This window comes from Saccoglossus kowalevskii, chromosome 9 (genome assembly GCF_978046115.1).
Source record: "Saccoglossus kowalevskii chromosome 9, keSacKowa6.1, whole genome shotgun sequence".
NCBI lineage: Eukaryota > Metazoa > Hemichordata > Enteropneusta > Harrimaniidae > Saccoglossus > Saccoglossus kowalevskii.
The window spans coordinates 39,724,122-39,743,197 of record NC_140649.1 but is presented as its reverse complement, the minus strand read 5'-3'; the positions used below and the strand labels follow the sequence as shown (position 1 = coordinate 39,743,197).

At 37.1% G+C, this 19,076-nt stretch overlaps 1 protein-coding gene across 5 annotated transcripts in view; it reads right to left on the bottom strand.

Annotated features, from left to right (window-relative positions):
- The window catches only part of LOC102806946 (ferric reductase 1-like), a 188,111-nt gene that overhangs the window by 129,859 nt on the left and 39,176 nt on the right, over nucleotides 1–19,076 (bottom strand). For all 5 annotated transcript variants that reach the window (XM_085503521.1, XM_085503522.1, XM_085503523.1 and 2 more), the window contains exons 3-4: nucleotides 14,019–14,170; nucleotides 10,907–11,004 (exon numbers count right to left, since the gene is read on the bottom strand). In XM_085503521.1, the coding sequence (XP_085359647.1) occupies nucleotides 10,907–11,004; nucleotides 14,019–14,170 (250 nt within the window). The remainder of the gene's footprint in view (nucleotides 1–10,906; nucleotides 11,005–14,018; nucleotides 14,171–19,076) is intronic.

The window sequence follows — 19,076 nt, the reverse complement described above, 5'->3', positions numbered from 1 at the left end:
CAAATGGACAGTGCATGTTGGTCTGAGTTAGTTGTTTTTGGATTATGGGTGCCCCAAATGGACAGTGCATGTTAGTCTGAGTTGGTTTCTTTTGGATTATGGGTGCCCCAAATGGACAGTGCATGTTGGTATTAGTTGGTTGCTTTTGGATTATGGGTGCCACAAATGGACAGTACATGTTGGTCTGAGTTGGTTGCTTTTTGATTATGGGTACCACAAATGGACAATGCATGTTGGTCTGAGTTGGGTACTTTTGGATTATGGGTGCCACAAATGGACAGTACATGTTGGTGTGAGTTGTTTGCTTTTTGATTATGGGTACCACAAATGGACAATGCATGTTAGTCTGAGTTGGTTTCTTTTGGATTATGGGTGCCCCAAATGGACAGTGCATGTTGGTATTAGTTGGTTGCTTTTGGATTATGGGTGCCACAAATGGACAGTACATGTTGGTCTGAGTTGGTTGCTTTTTGATTATGGGTACCACAAATGGACAATGCATGTTTGTCTGAGTTGGGTACTTTTGGATTATGGGTGCCACAAATGGGCAATGCATGTTGGTCTGAGTTGGGTACTTTTGGATTATGGGTGCCACAAACGAACAGTGCATGTTGGTCTGAGTTGGTTTCTTTTGGATTATGGGTACCACAAATGGACAATGCATGTTGGTCTGAGTTGGGTACTTTTGGATTATGGGTGCCACAAACGGACAGTGCATGTTGGTCTGAGTTGGTTTCTTTTGGATTATGGGTGCCACAAACAGACAGTGCTTGTTGGTCTGAGTTGGGTACTTTGGGATTATGGGTGCCACAAACGGACAGTGCATGTTAGTCTGAGTTGTTTTTTTTTGGATTATGGGTACCACAAATGGACAGTACATGTTGGTCTGAGTTGGTTGCTTTTCGGTTATGGGTACCACAAATGGACAGTGCATGTTGGTCTGAGTTGTTTACTTTTGGATTATGGGTGCCACAAATGAACAGTGCATGTTGGTCTGAGTTGTTTACTTTTGGATTATGGGTGCCACAAATGGACAGTGCAATGTTAGTCAGAGTTGCTTGCTTTTCAGTTATGGGTACCACAAATGGACAGTGCATGTTGGTCTGAGTTGGTTGTTTTTGGATTATGGGTGCCCCAAATGGACAGTGCATGTTAGTCTGAGTTGGTTTCTTTTGGATTATGGGTGCCCCAAATGGACAGTGCATGTTGGTATTAGTTGGTTGCTTTTGGATTATGGGTGCCACAAATGGACAGTACATGTTGGTCTGAGTTGGTTGCTTTTTGATTATGGGTGCCACAAATGGACAGTACATGTTGGTCTGAGTTGGTTTCTTTTGGATTATGGGTGCCACAAATGGACAATGCATGTTGGTCTGAGTTGGGTACTTTTGGATTATGGGTGCCACAAATGGACAGTACATGTTGGTCTGAGTTGGGTACTTTTGGATTATGGGTGCCCCAAATGGACAGTGCAAGTTGGTCTGAGTTGGTTTCTTTTCGGTTATGGGTGCCACAAATGGACAATGCATGTTGGTCTGAGTTGGGTACTTTTGGATTATGGGTGCCACAAATGTACAGTACATGTTGGTATGAGTTGGTTTCTTTTCGGTTATGGGTGCCACAAATGAACAGTGCATGTTGGTCTGAGTTGTTTACTATTGGATTATGGGTGCCACAAATGGACAGTGCATGTTGGTCTGAGTTGGTTTCTTTTGGATTATGGGTGCCACAAATGGACAGTACATGTTGGTCTGAGTTGGTTGCTTTTTGATTATGGGTACCACAAATGGACAGTACATGTTGGTCTGAGTTGGTTGCTTTTTGATTATGGGTACCACAAATGGACAGTGCATGTTGGTCTGAGTTGGTTGTTTTTGGATTATGGGTGCCCCAAATGGACAGTGCATGTTAGTCTGAGTTGGTTTCTTTTGGATTATGGGTGCCCCAAATGGACAGTGCATGTTGGTATTAGTTGGTTGCTTTTGGATTATGGGTGCCACAAATGGACAGTACATGTTGGTCTGAGTTGGTTGCTTTTTGATTATGGGTACCACAAATGGACAATGCATGTTGGTCTGAGTTGGGTACTTTTGGATTATGGGTGCCACAAATGGACAGTACATGTTGGTGTGAGTTGGTTGCTTTTTGATTATGGGTACCACAAATGGACAATGCATGTTAGTCTGAGTTGGTTTCTTTTGGATTATGGGTGCCCCAAATGGACAGTGCATGTTGGTATTAGTTGGTTGCTTTTTGATTATGGGTACCACAAATGGACAATGCATGTTGGTCTGAGTTGGGTACTTTTGGATTATGGGTGCCACAAATGGACAATGCATGTTGGTCTGAGTTGGGTACTTTTGGATTATGGGTGCCACAAACGAACAGTGCATGTTGGTCTGAGTTGGTTTCTTTTGGATTATGGGTACCACAAATGGACAATGCATGTTGGTCTGAGTTGGGTACTTTTGGATTATGGGTGCCACAAACGGACAGTGCATGTTGGTCTGAGTTGGTTTCTTTTGGATTATGGGTGCCACAAACGGACAGTGCTTGTTGGTCTGAGTTGGGTACTTTGGGATTATGGGTGCCACAAACGGACAGTGCATGTTAGTCTGAGTTGGTTTTTTTTGGATTATGGGTACCACAAATGGACAGTACATGTTGGTCTGAGTTGGTTGCTTTTCGGTTATGGGTGCCACAAATGAACAGTGCATGTTGGTCTGAGTTGTTTACTTTTGGATTATGGGTGCCACAAATGGACAGTGCAATGTTAGTCAGAGTTGGTTTCTTTTGGATTATGGGTGCCCCAAATGGACAGTGCATGTTAGTCTGAGTTGGTTTCTTTTGGATTATGGGTGCCACAAATGGACAGTACATGTTGGTGTGAGTTGGTTGCTTTTTGATAATGGGTGCCACAAATGGACAGTGCATGTTGGTATTAGTTGGTTGCTTTTGGATTATGGGTGCCCCAAATGGACAGTGCATGTTAGTCTGAGTTGGTTTCTTTTGGATTATGGGTGCCACAAATAGACAGTGCATGTTGGTATTAGTTGGTTGCTTTTGGATTATGGGTGCCCCAAATGGACAGTGCATGTTAGTCTGAGTTGGGTACTTTTGGATTATGGGTGCCACAAACAGACAGTGCATGTTGGTCTGAGTTGGTTTCTTTTGGATTATGGGTGCCACAAACGGACAGTGCTTGTTGGTCTGAGTTGGGTACTTTGGGATTATGGGTGCCACAAACGGACAGTGCATGTTAGTCTGAGTTGGGTTTTTTTGGATTATGGGTACCACAAATGGACAGTACATGTTGGTCTGAGTTGGTTGCTTTTCGGTTATGGGTGCCACAAATGAACAGTGCATGTTGGTATTAGTTGGTTGCTTTTGGATTATGGGTGCCACAAATGGACAGTACATGTTGGTCTGAGTTGGTTTCTTTTGGATTATGGGTGCCACAAATGGACAATGCATGTTGGTCTGAGTTGGGTACTTTTGGATTATGGGTGCCACAAATGGACAGTACATGTTGGTCTGAGTTGGTTTCTTTTGGATTATGGGTGCCACAAATGGACAATGCATGTTGGTCTGAGTTGGGTACTTTTTGATTATGGGTGCCACAAATGGACAGTACATGTTGGTATTAGTTGGTTGCTTTTGGATTATGGGTGCCACAAATGGACAGTACATGTTGGTCTGAGTTGGTTGCTTTTTGATTATGGGTACCACAAATGGACAATGCATGTTGGTCTGAGTTGGTTGCTATTGGATTATGGGTACCACAAATGGACAGTACATGTTGGTCTGAGTTGGTTTCTTTTGGATTATGGGTGCCACAAATGGACAATGCATGTTGGTCTGAGTTGAGTACTTTTGGATTATGGGTGCCACAAATGGACAGTACATGTTGGTCTGAGTTGGGTACTTTTGGATTATGGGTGCCCCAAATGGACAGTGCAAGTTGGTCTGAGTTGGTTTCTTTTCGGTTATGGGTGCCACAAATGAACAGTGCATGTTGGTCTGAGTTGTCTACTTTTGGATTATGGGTGCCACAAATGGACAGTGCATGTTGGTCTGAGTTGTTTACTTTTGGATTATGGGTACCACAAATGGACAATGCATGTTGGTCTGAGTTGGGTACTTTTGGATTATGGGTGCCACAAATGGACAGTACATGTTGGTGTGAGTTGGTTGCTTTTTGATTATGGGTACCACAAATGGACAATGCATGTTAGTCTGAGTTGGTTTCTTTTGGATTATGGGTGCCCCAAATGGACAGTGCATGTTGGTATTAGTTGGTTGCTTTTGGATTATGGGTGCCACAAATGGATAGTACATGTTGGTCTGAGTTGGTTGCTTTTTGATTATGGGTACCACAAATGGACAATGCAGGTTGGTCTGAGTTGGGTACTTTTGGATTATGGGTGCCACAAATGGACAGTACATGTTGGTCTGAGTTGGTTGCTATTGGATTGTGGGTGCCACAAATGGACAGTGCTTGTTGGTCTGAGTTTGTAGCTGCCCCAGTAACCAATGCAAAATACTGATGTAACCTTCACTTTATTTATGACGAACAATATTGAGAAGATTGTAACACCGTCAAAACTGTGAAATACAATAGTATACGTTCAGAAAATAATAACATGAACTTGCATATTTATATTGTCATAAGTACCAGTGCTACTATGTAAATAGATAGGCAATGATATACAGCATAGTGCGCCACATAGTGGCGAGACTAGACGAATCTATCGTACATGTACACACAAAATATGGTAAAGTCATACATGAATCTGAGCTCATATGAATAGATTACAAACTGTACATGGAATGTGACTTGCATAATCGTATAGAAAACAACTGAGAATTTTAGATGAGTGTAAACTCAACTACATGAGTGTCAACTCAACTACACGACTGACGGCGACTTGGCATGTAAACTACGCCAACGATAAATCAACTAATTATATATAATATAAATCGATAAGGCTTCCGAAACTAGTCTAAACATAACAAAAGTCTTCTCAAATAATTCTCTAGTAACTCCTCAAACGTTACCTACCTCGTTGGCTGCATAAACGATACTTGGGCAGCGAAAAAGACGAAAACTAGATAAATAAACGAGTGGAAGCACTAAAAGAATCAGGAACAAGTCTAAACAACAAAACTACAGTACCTATTAGTATGACCTGTAGTAAAATTCGGAAGAAGACGTCTTTCACGTGTACATAGCACGCCGACAAATGAACGAGGCTAAACAAAGCGCGGGAACGCAGCAAAGTTTCAGTTGCTCGGGCAACAGCAGCCAAGGAGTTGGTTGCTTTTCAGTTATGGGTACCACAAATGGACAGTGCATGTTGGTCTGAGTTGGTTTCTTTTGGATTATGGGTACCACAAATGGACAGTACATGTTGGTCTGAGTTGGTTTCTTTTGGATTATGGGTACCACAAATGGACAGTACATGTTGGTCTGAGTTGGTTGCTTTTCAGTTATGGGTACCACAAATGGACAGTGCATGTTGGTCTGAGTTGGTTTCTTTTGGATTATGGGTACCACAAATGGACAGTACATGTTGGTCTGAGTTAGTTTCTTTTGGATTATGGGTACCACAAATGGACAGTACATGTTGGTCTGAGTTGGTTGCTTTTCAGTTATGGGTGCCACAAATGGACAATGCATGTTGGTCTGAGTTGGTTTCTTTTGGATTATGGGTACCACAAATGGACAGTACATGTTGGTCTGAGTTGGGTACTTTTGGATTATGGGTGCCACAAATGGACAGTGCATGTTGGTCTGAGTTGGTTTCTTTTGGATTATGGGTACCACAAATGGACAGTACATGTTGGTCTGAGTTGGTTTCTTTTGGATTATGGGTACCACAAATGGACAGTACATGTTGGTCTGAGTTGGTTGCTTTTCAGTTATGGGTGCCACAAATGGACAATGCATGTTGGTCTGAGTTGGTTGCTTTTTGATAATGGGTGCCACAAATGGACAGTACATGTTGGTCTGAGTTGGGTACTTTTGGATTATGGGTGCCACAAATGGACAGTGCATGTTGGTCTGAGTTGGTTTCTTTTGGATTATGGGTACCACAAATGGACAGTACATGTTGGTCTGAGTTGGTTTCTTTTGGATTATGGGTACCACAAATGGACAGTACATGTTGGTCTGAGTTGGTTGCTTTTCAGTTATGGGTACCACAAATGGACAGTGCATGTTGGTCTGAGTTGGTTTCTTTTGGATTATGGGTACCACAAATGGACAGTACATGTTGGTCTGAGTTGGTTTCTTTTGGATTATGGGTACCACAAATGGACAGTACATGTTGGTCTGAGTTGGTTGCTTTTCAGTTATGGGTGCCACAAATGGACAATGCATGTTGGTCTGAGTTGGTTGCTTTTTGATAATGGGTGCCACAAATGGACAGTACATGTTGGTCTGAGTTGGGTACTTTTGGATTATGGGTGCCACAAATGGACAGTGCATGTTGGTCTGAGTTGGTTTCTTTTGGATTATGGGTACCACAAATGGACAGTACATGTTGGTCTGAGTTGGTTTCTTTTGGATTATGGGTACCACAAATGGACAGTACATGTTGGTCTGAGTTGGTTGCTTTTCAGTTATGGGTACCACAAATGGACAGTGCATGTTGGTCTGAGTTGGTTTCTTTTGGATTATGGGTGCCACAAATGGACAGTGCATGTTGGTCTGAGTTGGTTTGTTTTGGATTATGGGTGCCACAAATGGACAGTGCATGTTGGTCTGAGTTGGTTTCTTTTGGATTATGGGTACCACAAATGGACAGTACATGTTGGTCTGAGTTGGTTTCTTTTGGATTATGGGTACCACAAATGGACAGTACATGTTGGTCTGAGTTGGTTGCTTTTCAGTTATGGGTACCACAAATGGACAGTGCAAGTTGGTCTGAGTTGGTTTCTTTTGGATTATGGGTGCCACAAATGGACAGTGCATGTTGGTCTGAGTTGGTTTCTTTTGGATTATGGGTGCCACAAATGGACAGTGCATGTTGGTCTGAGTTGGTTTCTTTTGGATTATGGGTACCACAAATGGACAGTACATGTTGGTCTGAGTTGGTTGCTTTTCAGTTATGGGTACCACAAATGGACAGTGCATGTTGGTCTGAGTTGGTTTCTTTTGGATTATGGGTGCCACAAATGGACAGTGCATGTTGGTCTGAGTTGGTTGCTTTTCAGTTATGGGTACCACAAATGGACAGTGCATGTTGGTCTGAGTTGGTTTCTTTTGGATTATGGGTGCCACAAATGGACAGTACATGTTGGTCTGAGTTGGTTTCTTTTGGATTATGGGTGCCACAAATGGACAGTGCATGTTGGTCTGAGTTGGTTTCTTTTGGATTATGGGTACCACAAATGGACAGTACATGTTGGTCTGAGTTGGTTGTTTTTGGATTATGGGTACCACAAATGGACAATGCATGTTGGTTTGAGTTGGTTTCTTTTGGATTATGGGTGCCCCAAATGGACAGTGCATGTTAGTCTGAGTTGTTTACTTTTGGATTATGGGTGCCACAAATGGACAGTGCATGTTGGTCTGAGTTGGTTTCTTTTGGATTATGGGTGCCACAAATGGACAATGCATGTTGGTCTGATTTCATAGCACTCGTCTTAGTGAAGAAACAAAAGCACTGATATTCACCAAATCATAATAATTTTAAAATGATTTTAATTTATTTATCATGAAATTTACCAATCAAATTGATTAGATTAGTTAAATTCATAGAATCATAACTGCACATCCTATTCCTTATTTTGCTGAATGGTTTAGACCTAATTAGTACCACCTAATTAGTAATATTTGTTATTAAATTCATTAAAATTGTTAAACATTGAAGGTATTGAACAAAACAATAAAGGGCACCCTCTATTGATAAAAGTTTCAAAAGATTCAAAAAATAATTCGCAGAAAAAAGCACATGAAAATTATAGAATTACTCATTCAAAAGAAAATAATTATTAAGATAATTATAATTAAGTAACTGAAAAAATTTTGTGTATATTATGCCAATTAGGGAACTTCATAACAGACATTTTGCCACTACTATGACTTTCCCTTCACTTATTACAGGCTACCAAAAACTGAGCTTGAGTTTGTGTTTGATGGATTGATTGATTGATTGATTGATTGATTGATTGATTGATTGATTGATTGATTGATTGATATAAAGGAGAAATTAATATACAAGGTAATATTTACACAATTTGAATAATTCTGGTGTGGACCATGAAAATAGTTCAGCAGAACTAGTCGAGTTCATGGCTCTATCACTTAAAATAAATAACTAGAATGAAAAGAAAGTGGTATGGTAACATAAATAAGTAAGTACTTAATCAGAAAAAAACATGAGTAAATTAAATATCTAAGTCAAAACAAAAGTGGTATGTAATAAGAGGCAACGAGCAGATTGCTAAGCAAGTAATAACAAATAAATGACTATTATTGCTATTACTTTGATTTCCTATTTTTCCTTTTTAGTAAGTAATTGTCATACAATATTATATGATAAAATTAGCACTGTATGGCTCGATGTATCACCAGGACCAACACCGCGGCTCACCAGCAACGCCCGATGTGTGGAGATGGTCGAGTACAACATGGACGATTTTTCTTTTCTCCGCCTTCCCCATAGGACATCAGTTAGCAACGTCCTTCATGTTTGTAGTCGACCACCTCCTGAGAGCTGGACGTCGCCTCGGGAATCGCGGCAATGATGCAGGCGAAACATCATGTTGCAACACAGTGCATTGCATCATTTGGATGACAGAATGCTCACTGTGATAAAAGCAAGTTTTTCAGTGATGTTTTAAATTGGTTTCTATTGCGTAAGCTTTTTACTTGGACAGTTAGGGAATTCCAATATTTGGCCGCTGAATATGTGAAGTTATGTTGGGAAAGTGATAAATTCAAACACTGGAAATGGCTGTTGTTGGGTAACAATGGGAATGCTGATCAATATAATAACTGATATAATGGGCAAAGCGATTATTCTTAAGGTCAAATATGAACAAACAAGTGTGAAGTTTGCAGAGTTTGTTAATGTCAAGGATGCCAAGCAAGCTGTCGAAAAAGAGGTCAGAGTGCGTATATAAATCGGAGAAGGTGATAAGTCGTACAAGCATTTTTTTGAAAATGTAGAATTGGTTCAATTAAAGTGGGGTAAGTATGTCCCCATATTTCAATACAATAAGTTAGGTGCGGGAGAATTAAAGTATTGTATAACAAGAGGAGGATAGATTTTGATACATAATATCGAATATGTGATATAATACCCACTTTAGAACTGATAATTTTACTTATTTTCTCAATATGAGATTTCCATGTCAGGGATGGGTCGATGGTTACACCCAAATATGTTGTAATCGAAGCACCCGCTACCCATGTACCACCTATACCTATTTTAGCTTCCACATTGATATGGCGTTTGGGTGTTTTCAAAATCATATAATTTGTTTTTTTCACATTAATGGTAAGCTTGTTGGCCTTGCATCATTTCACAACTTTGCTGAAGTCTTCATTTATAATGTTGAGGTTAACAGTCTGGCTTTTCAGGAATTTAAACAGGTTTGTATCTTCAGTGAATAGTCGAAAGTTGAAGTCGCTTTATTGATGGCGTTAATATAAATAAGAACTAGCAGTCTCTCGGCTGAGATAGCTCCGCTGTTAGCACTGCACATTTCAATTAAAGAACAGAAGATATCATTAGAAAATGAACAATATGCATAGTATCAATGCAATGGGACTTGCTATTTTCAACAAGAATTCAAAAATATCATTTTTCAACATAAATGATTGTGGTTTTTAACAAGAAGTTGAAAATATCATTTTTTATCAAAAATGACAAAAATATTCACCAAAATTAGAGAATTAAAGATATCATTACAAAATGAACAAATCTGAGAGAGGTCCATATGTAGTACCTATATATGTAATATCAAAGCAATTGGACTTGCGGTTTTTAACAAGAAGTCGAAAATATCACTTTTTACCAAAAATGACAAAAATATTCACCAAAATTAGAGAATTGAAGATATGATCATAAAATGAACAAATCTGAGAGAGGTCTACCCAAGGTACATATACACCAAGTATCAAAGCATTCAGGCTTGTAGTTTTCAAGAAGAAGTCGAAAAAGTAAAACATTGACATGGACGACGGACGACGACGAACAATCACTAATATGATAAGCTCTGCTCAACAAAGTCAACAGCGTATTGTACCCAAGATGAACCCTTGGGGAATTCCGCACTTGACCATATTGGAGAATGAAGAGGTAACATTAATATTTACGACCTGTTGACGGTTTTCAAGAAAACTATGAAATCAAAGAAAAGGAAGACCCCTAATACCATAGTCAGTTTTTGTAAAAAAAAATGTTGTGGTTGATTGTGTTAAAGGCTTTTTTTAGGTAGACAAAATACCAAAAGTAATAATCCCTTCATCCATGCTATCAGTGACTTCCGAGATTAAATCAGCAAGGGCGAGCTTTGTGCTGCACCTTTTACGAAAACCGTATTGAGTATTTAAAAGAATGTTAAATTTGTTGAGAAATGCCATAAGTTGATTTTTAACCACAGATTCAATTATTTTGCTAAGCACAGGCAATACTGAGATTGATCTATAATTATTTATATCTAAAGCAGATCTTTTTTTAGTTAGGCATAATTTTAGCATATTTTAATGCATTCGAAAATTTGTCTTGGGTCAGAGAGCAGTTGACAATATGTGTGAGTGGACCAGAAATGATATTCATATCATCAATCACAAATCTTGGATGTATGTGGTCATATGTTTTATTTATTTTGATTGTGTAAATAATTTTCATAATGTTACAACTCAAATGTATTTGAATGGAATGGAACATACCTAAATTCAACGTTGCCTTGTGCCTGGGCCGGTGCTACCCATTCAACTGACAGTGAATCATGCGTCAAGGCAGATGCGTCGCTGTGTGTGAAGGTATTCTGGTGAGAAAAAGAGAAATGTACAACTTTGAATCTATTTATACACCTCCCTCTGTGGCAATTAATTGAATTTCAATCTACTAATACAGCTCCCTCTATGATAATCAATGAATTTGAATCTATTTATACAGCAACATTTATAACAATGAATGAACTTGTATATACTTATACAGCTCCCTCTATGGCAATGAATGAATTTGAATCTATTTATACAGCTCCCTCTATGGCAATGAATAAATTTGAATCTACTCATACACCGCCTTCTGTGGCAATGAATGAATTTGAATCTATCTATATAGCTCCCTCTATGGCAACGAATGAATTTGAATCAACTTATACAGCTCCCTCAACAATAATCAATGAATTTGAATCTACTTATACAGCTCCATCTATGGCAATGAATGAATTTGTATCTACGCATACAGCTCCCCTCTATGCCAATGAATGAATTTGAATCTACTTATACACCTTCTATGGCAATGAATGAATTTGAATCTACTTATACAGCTCCATCTATGGCAATGAATGAATTTGAATCTATTTATACAGCTCCTTTATGGCAATGAATGAATTTGAATCTACTTATACAGCTCCCTCTATGGCAATGAATGAATTTGAATCTACTTTTACAGCTCCTTCTATGGCAATGAATGAATTTGAATCTACTTATACAGCTCCTTCTATGGCAATGAATGAATTGAATCTACTTATACAGCTCCCTCTATGGCAATGAATGAATTTGAATCTACTTATACAGCTCCCTCTATGGCAATGAATGAATTTGAATCTACTTATACAGCTCCTTTTATGGCAATGAATGAATTTGAATCTACTTATACAGCTCCCTCTATAGCAATGAATTAATTTAATTCTACTTATACAGCTCCCTCTATGGCAATGAATGAATTTGAGTCTACTTATACACCGCCTTCTATGGCAATGAATGAATTTGAATCTACTTATACAGCTCCCTCTATGGCAATGAATGAATTTGAATCTACTTATACAGCTCCCTCTATGGCAATGAATGAATTTGAATCTACTTATACAGCTTCCTCTACGGCAATGAATGAATTTGTATCTAGGCATACAGCTCCCTCTATGGCAATGAATGAATTTGAATCTATACTTATACACCATCTATGGCAATGAATGAATTTGAATCTAGGCATACAGCTCCCTCTATGGCAATGAATGAATTTTTATCTAGGCATACAGCTCCCTCTATGGCAATGAATGAATTTGAATCTATACTTATACACCATCTATGGCAATAAATGAATTTGTATCTAGGCATACAGCTCCCTCTATGGCAATGAATGAATTTGAATCTATACTTATACACCATCTATGGCAATGAATGAATTTGTATCCACGCATACAGCTCATTCTATGGCAATGAATGAATTTGTACATGTATCTAGGCATACAGCTCCCTCTATGGCAATGAATGAATTTGTATCTACGTATACAGCTTCAGCTATGGTGATAAATGACTTGGTATCTCAGACTTCTTATAAGCACTTTCTATGCCAATGAATGACTTGGTAAACCAAAATGCTAGTACCAGTAAAACTGCACAACAAAATATTATGTTTTAATACTGCTGATGTGTACTAAAACTGCATTGCATTACTTTTAATAATATTATTTATTACATATGTACTACAGTTTATTTTGATTCGTCCCTGAAATCAAAATCGGTATTTCCACAACCCATATGCAAATGAGGTCTGAGAGCAAACAAAGTAGTCCCTTCAGGAGTACAGTTTTTCGAAATAAACAATATTTAGAAGTACGATATTTTCCCCTTGGGGTACATAAATATACTTGCCGAGTGAAATGAAATTTGAACAACAGTAATGGTATTTTTAGGCAGTCACTTATTTTGGCCCAAACTAATTTGCATATCACCCATGCAATAATGTTTTCGGTATTTTCACGGTCAATATGCAAATGAACATGGTATTTTCATTGGCTACCGAACTATTTTTATTTTGTAAACACATTTTCGTCTGCTATTTTTATCCAGTTCAAATCGTTCAACAACATTTGTGGCAGGTCAGGTGTACATCACATGGAATACTACGATTGGGAGAACTTAATGTATGTTGACCACCTGGAAACTGAGTTTTATAAACCTTGAAGGGCTCTCAGAAGATCCACCAGCAGTAAAATCAGCGAATACTATGCAGGCGCAACCATCAGCATCGAGATACCAGGTTTCTGCTGGCGACGTTGCGGCGTTACTCAGTTCCAAATAAAAAATACCAACGCCAAAAGAGCAACATTTTAACCGGTAATCAAGACTCAGTAAGTAGTAACATCACACACGAAGTTGTAGCGTGCAGCTCAGCGACAACCGCTGTCGACGAAAGTCATCCCGTCAGTGGAGTACCGCAGTTGCACGGCATGTTTGTCAATGCACAATTCTGTGGCGGAACTTTTAACTTCAACATAAACTGTGTATCATAGTCGTCCAGTTCAAGTTCTGGTTCTGCCGTGGTCCCAACTAAACGTCAACGAGTTATTTATTCAGACAGTGACTCAGATTAGACGTCTGATTATTTTAATTTCAAACAAACAGTGACATGCGTTCTCCGGGCGCGTTCTACACTGACACGCGCTGCTAGGGCATAACACTTATATTGGAACATATTAATGGGCAATGGGGTTCCCCGACCTAAATTATTGGGTGCAACGGTTTGCACGTTCTTTCTTTAATACGAAATAATCGAGTATGGAACATATGTAATAATAACAGAACCCCACACCCTCCCCGTGGCTTTCGTTGCGTATGGAAGTTATTTTCACTCGAGATGCGGTGTATTCTGCTGTACTTTCACTCGCTTCGCTCGTGAAAGTACGGCCGCAGGATACACCGCATCACTTGTGAAAATAACTTCCATATGCAACGAAAGCCACGGGGAGGGTGTGGGGTTCTGTCATAATATAACATATGTGTCAGTTTGGATTTGAGGGCCAATCCTACAAAGTATGAAATCAACACTTACATCAGCCACTGAGAAACAATCCATGAGTTTAGCATTGGTAGTTGTGGATGGATTCTGGAATGTACCAATGGCTGTGGTTACACTAGAATCAGCTCGCCTTGCTTGAAGAATGAAACCTTTAAAACCAGTACTCCCAGTTTTCTCAATTGTAACTAGCAAGATACAAAGTTGAAATGGTCAGAACCAGTAATTCTAACTAGCAAGATACAAAGTGTTGTGTTGGTCAGATCCAGCACTCTCAGTTTTTGTAATTCTAACTAGCAAGATACAAAATGTTTTGTTGGTCAGAACCAGTACTCTCAGTTTTTGTAATTCTAACTATCAAGATACAAAATGTTGTGTTGGTCAGAACCAGTACTCTCAGTTTTTGTAATTCTAACTATCAAGATACAAAATGTTGTGTTGGTCAGAACCAGTACTCTCAGTTTTTGTAATTCTAACTATCAAGATACAAAATGTTGTGTTGGTCAGAACCAGTACTCTCAGTTTTTGTAACTCTAACTATCAAGATACAAAATGTTGTGTTGGTCAGAACCAGTACTCTCAGTTTTTGTAATTCTAACTATCAAGATACAAAATGTTGTGTTGGTCAGAACCAGTACTCTCAGTTTTTGTAATTCTAACTATCAAGATACAAAATGTTGTGTTGGTCAGAACCAGTACTCTCAGTTTTTGTAATTCTAACTATCAAGATACAAAATGTTGTGTTGGTCAGAACCAGTACTCTCAGTTTTTGTAATTCTAACTATCAAGATACAAAATGTTGTGTTGGTCAGAACCAGTACTCTCAGTTTTTGTAATTCTAACTATCAAGATACAAAATGTTGTGTTGGTCAGAACCAGTACTCTCAGTTTTTGTAATTCTAACTATCAAGATACAAAATGTTGTGTTGGTCAGATCCAGTACTCTCAGTTTTTGTAATTCTAACTAGCAAGATACAAAATGTTTTGTTGGTCAGAACCAGTACTCTCAGTTTTTGTAATTCTAACTATCAAGATACAAAATGTTGTGTTGGTCAGAACCAGTACTCTCAGTTTTTGTAATTCTAACTAGCAAGATACAAAATGTTGTGTTGGTCAGAACCAGTAATTCTAACTAGCAAGATACAAAATGTTGTGTTGGTCAGAACTAGTAGTCTCAGTTTTCATAATTGCAACTCACAAGATACCAAGTTGTGTTTGTACGAACCAGTACTCTCAGTTTTCATAATTTTAACTCACAAAATACCATGTTGAGAAGGTCAGAACTATAAATAAAATAACACACTGCACTTTCTTGAATATACCTGTGTAATTCATGTTTTGAGTTAAAATAATTCTAAATAAAAGAACCATCAGTTTGCTATATGTCTTAAATATATACCTATGAGATAAATAAAAGTAGTGAAAAACACAGTGGTCAAGTCATCATAAACAGTTAAAAGAAAAGTAGTGAAACACACAGTGGTCAAGTCATCATAAACAGTTGAAAGAAAAGTAGTGAAACACACAGTGGTCAAGTCATCATAAACAGTTGAAAGAAAAGTAGTGAAACACACAGTGGTCAAGTCATCATAAATAGTTGAAAGAAAAGTAGTGAAACACACAGTGGTCAAGTCATCATAAACAGTTGAAAGAAAAGTAGTGAAACACACAGTGGTCAAGTCATCATAAACAGTTGAAAGAAAAGTAGTGAAACACACAGTGGTCAAGTCATCATAAATAGTTGAATCAAAGAAAGCTTAGAAAGAACTCCCATGTGCTGAGAGTATTGAAGACACATTAAAAATTAATTCAAAATTACTTGTACATGAGATATTGATGGAAAAGCTGTAAACTAATTATATACATCAGGTAACTACCGGTAATATGAACAGAACAGAACAAAAAGATTATGAATTATTATGCTAATTAGAGAATTAATATGAACAAATTTTAACCCAAAATTAATCAGGCCTGTCTATTGTCCTAGAGCATTTATGTACCAAATTTTATTCAAATGTGATGATCAGTAATTGAGATATCAGTGTTAATTAATTAATATGTTAATTAGGTGATTAATAAGCATAAATATTTACCAAAAACTAATTGGGTTTCTGCATAGTTCTCTTTAAAAGTTTCATTAAAATCCAATTTGTGGTTCTTTATATATCAGTGGAACATTATGCAAATTCGGTAATTAATATCCAATTAAAACTAATTAGGTCTCTGCATAATCCTAGAAGATCTATGTAGCAAGTCTCATTGAAATGTGATGATTACTACTTGAAATATCAAAAGCTAAAAATTAATTAATTATGCAAATTAGCTAATTAATATATACTGATATTACCCAAAAAACTATCAGGTCTGTGCAGTGTCCTATGACATCTATGTACCAAATTTCATTGAAATGTGATGATTACTACTTGAAATATCAGAAGCTGAAAATTAATTAATTATGCTAATTAGGTAATTAATATGTACTCGTATTACCCTAAAAACTATCAGGTCTGTGCAGTGTCCTATGGCATCTATGTACCAAGTGTCATTGAAATGTGATGATTACTACTTGAAATATCAAAAGCTGAAAATTAATTAATTATGCAAATTAGGTAATTAATATGTACTCATATTACCCTAAAAACTATCAGGTCTGTGCAGTGTCCTATGACATCTATGTACCAAGTTTCATTGAAATGTGACAATTACTACTTGAAATATCAAAAGCTGAAAATTAATTAATTATGCTAATTAGGTAATTAATATCTACTGATATTACCCTAAAAACTATCAGGTTTGTGCAGTGTCCTATGACATCTATGTACCAAGTTTTATTGAAATGTGATGATTAGTACTTGAGATATCAGTAGAAAAGCCGACAATTGATTAATCATTATGCAAATTAGGTAATTAATATTGCACAGATTTTTACTCAAAGCTAATCAAATCTGCGCATTAGTTTGAAGCATCTGTGTGCTAAGTTTCATCAAAATCCAATGAATGGTTCTTGAATGAATGGAACAGTCATGAAACAGCTAAAAATCAGCTAATTATCATGCAAATTAGGTAATTAATATGCATGGATTTTTACCAAAACCTAATCAAATCTGCGCATTGGCCCAGAGCATCTATGCACCAAGTTTCAACAAAAATTGATGTATGGTTCTTGAGATATCAGTGGAACAGGCGGACACACATACACACACACACACACACACACACATACATACATACATACAGACACACTAACTGCAAAGACTCCCTTTTTGTGCTTCGCACACGGGAGTAAAAAAAAGTAGTGAAACACACAGTGGTCAAGTCATCATAAATAGTTGAAAGAAAAGTAGTGAAACACACAGTGGTCAAGTCATCATAAACAGTTGAAAGAAAAGTAGTGAAACACACAGTGGTCAAGTCATCATAAACAGTTGAAAGAAAAGTAGTGAAACACACAGTGGTCAAGTCATCATAAATAGTTGAATCAAAGAAAGCTTAGAAAGAACTCCCATGTGCTGAGAGTATTGAAGACACATTAAAAATTAATTCAAAATTACTTGTACATGAGATATTGATGGAAAAGCTGTAAACTAATTATATACATCAGGTAACTACCGGTAATATGAACAGAACAGAACAAAAAGATTATGAATTATTATGCTAATTAGAGAATTAATATGAACAAATTTTAACCCAAAATTAATCAGGCCTGTCTATTGTCCTAGAGCATTTATGTACCAAATTTTATTCAAATGTGATGATCAGTAATTGAGATATCAGTGTTAATTAATTAATATGTTAATTAGGTGATTAATAAGCATAAATATTTACCAAAAACTAATTGGGTTTCTGCATAGTTCTCTTTAAAAGTTTCATTAAAATCCAATTTGTGGTTCTTTATATATCAGTGGAACATTATGCAAATTCGGTAATTAATATCCAATTAAAACTAATTAGGTCTCTGCATAATCCTAGAAGATCTATGTAGCAAGTCTCATTGAAATGTGATGATTACTACTTGAAATATCAAAAGCTAAAAATTAATTAATTATGCAAATTAGCTAATTAATATATACTGATATTACCCAAAAAACTATCAGGTCTGTGCAGTGTCCTATGACATCTATGTACCAAATTTCATTGAAATGTGATGATTACTACTTGAAATATCAGAAGCTGAAAATTAATTAATTATGCTAATTAGGTAATTAATATGTACTCGTATTACCCTAAAAACTATCAGGTCTGTGCAGTGTCCTATGGCATCTATGTACCAAGTGTCATTGAAATGTGATGATTACTACTTGAAATATCAAAAGCTGAAAATTAATTAATTATGCAAATTAGGTAATTAATATGTACTCATATTACCCTAAAAACTATCAGGTCTGTGCAGTGTCCTATGACATCTATGTACCAAGTTTCATTGAAATGTGACAATTACTACTTGAAATATCAAAAGCTGAAAATTAATTAATTATGCTAATTAGGTAATTAATATCAACTGATATTACCCTAAAAACTATCAGGTTTGTGCAGTGTCCTATGACATCTATGTACCAAGTTTTATTGAAATGTGATGATTAGTACTTGAGATATCAGTAGAAAAGCCGACAATTGATTAATCATTATGCAAATTAGGTAATTAATATTGCACAGATTTTTACTCAAAGCTAATCAAATCTGCGCATTAGTTTGAAGCATCTGTGTGCTAAGTTTCATCAAAATCCAATGAATGGTTCTTGAATGAATGGAACAGTCATGAAACAGCTAAAAATCAGCTAATTATCATGCAAATTAGGTAATTAATATGCATGGATTTTTACCAAAACCTAATCAAATCTGCGCATTGGCCCAGAGCATCTATGCACCAAGTTTCAACAAAAATTGATGTATGGTTCTTGAGATATCAGTGGAACAGGCGGACACACATACACACACACACACACACACACACAATAGTAGTTTATAAATAAATAAACGCTGCTCGGACTGATAAGTATGATATATTGAAGATAATATTAGGTAATCGTAGTCCTAAATAACTATTAAAAATAGCTAGACGTTTCGAGCAATGGCTCTTTATCGATAGCATAGAAG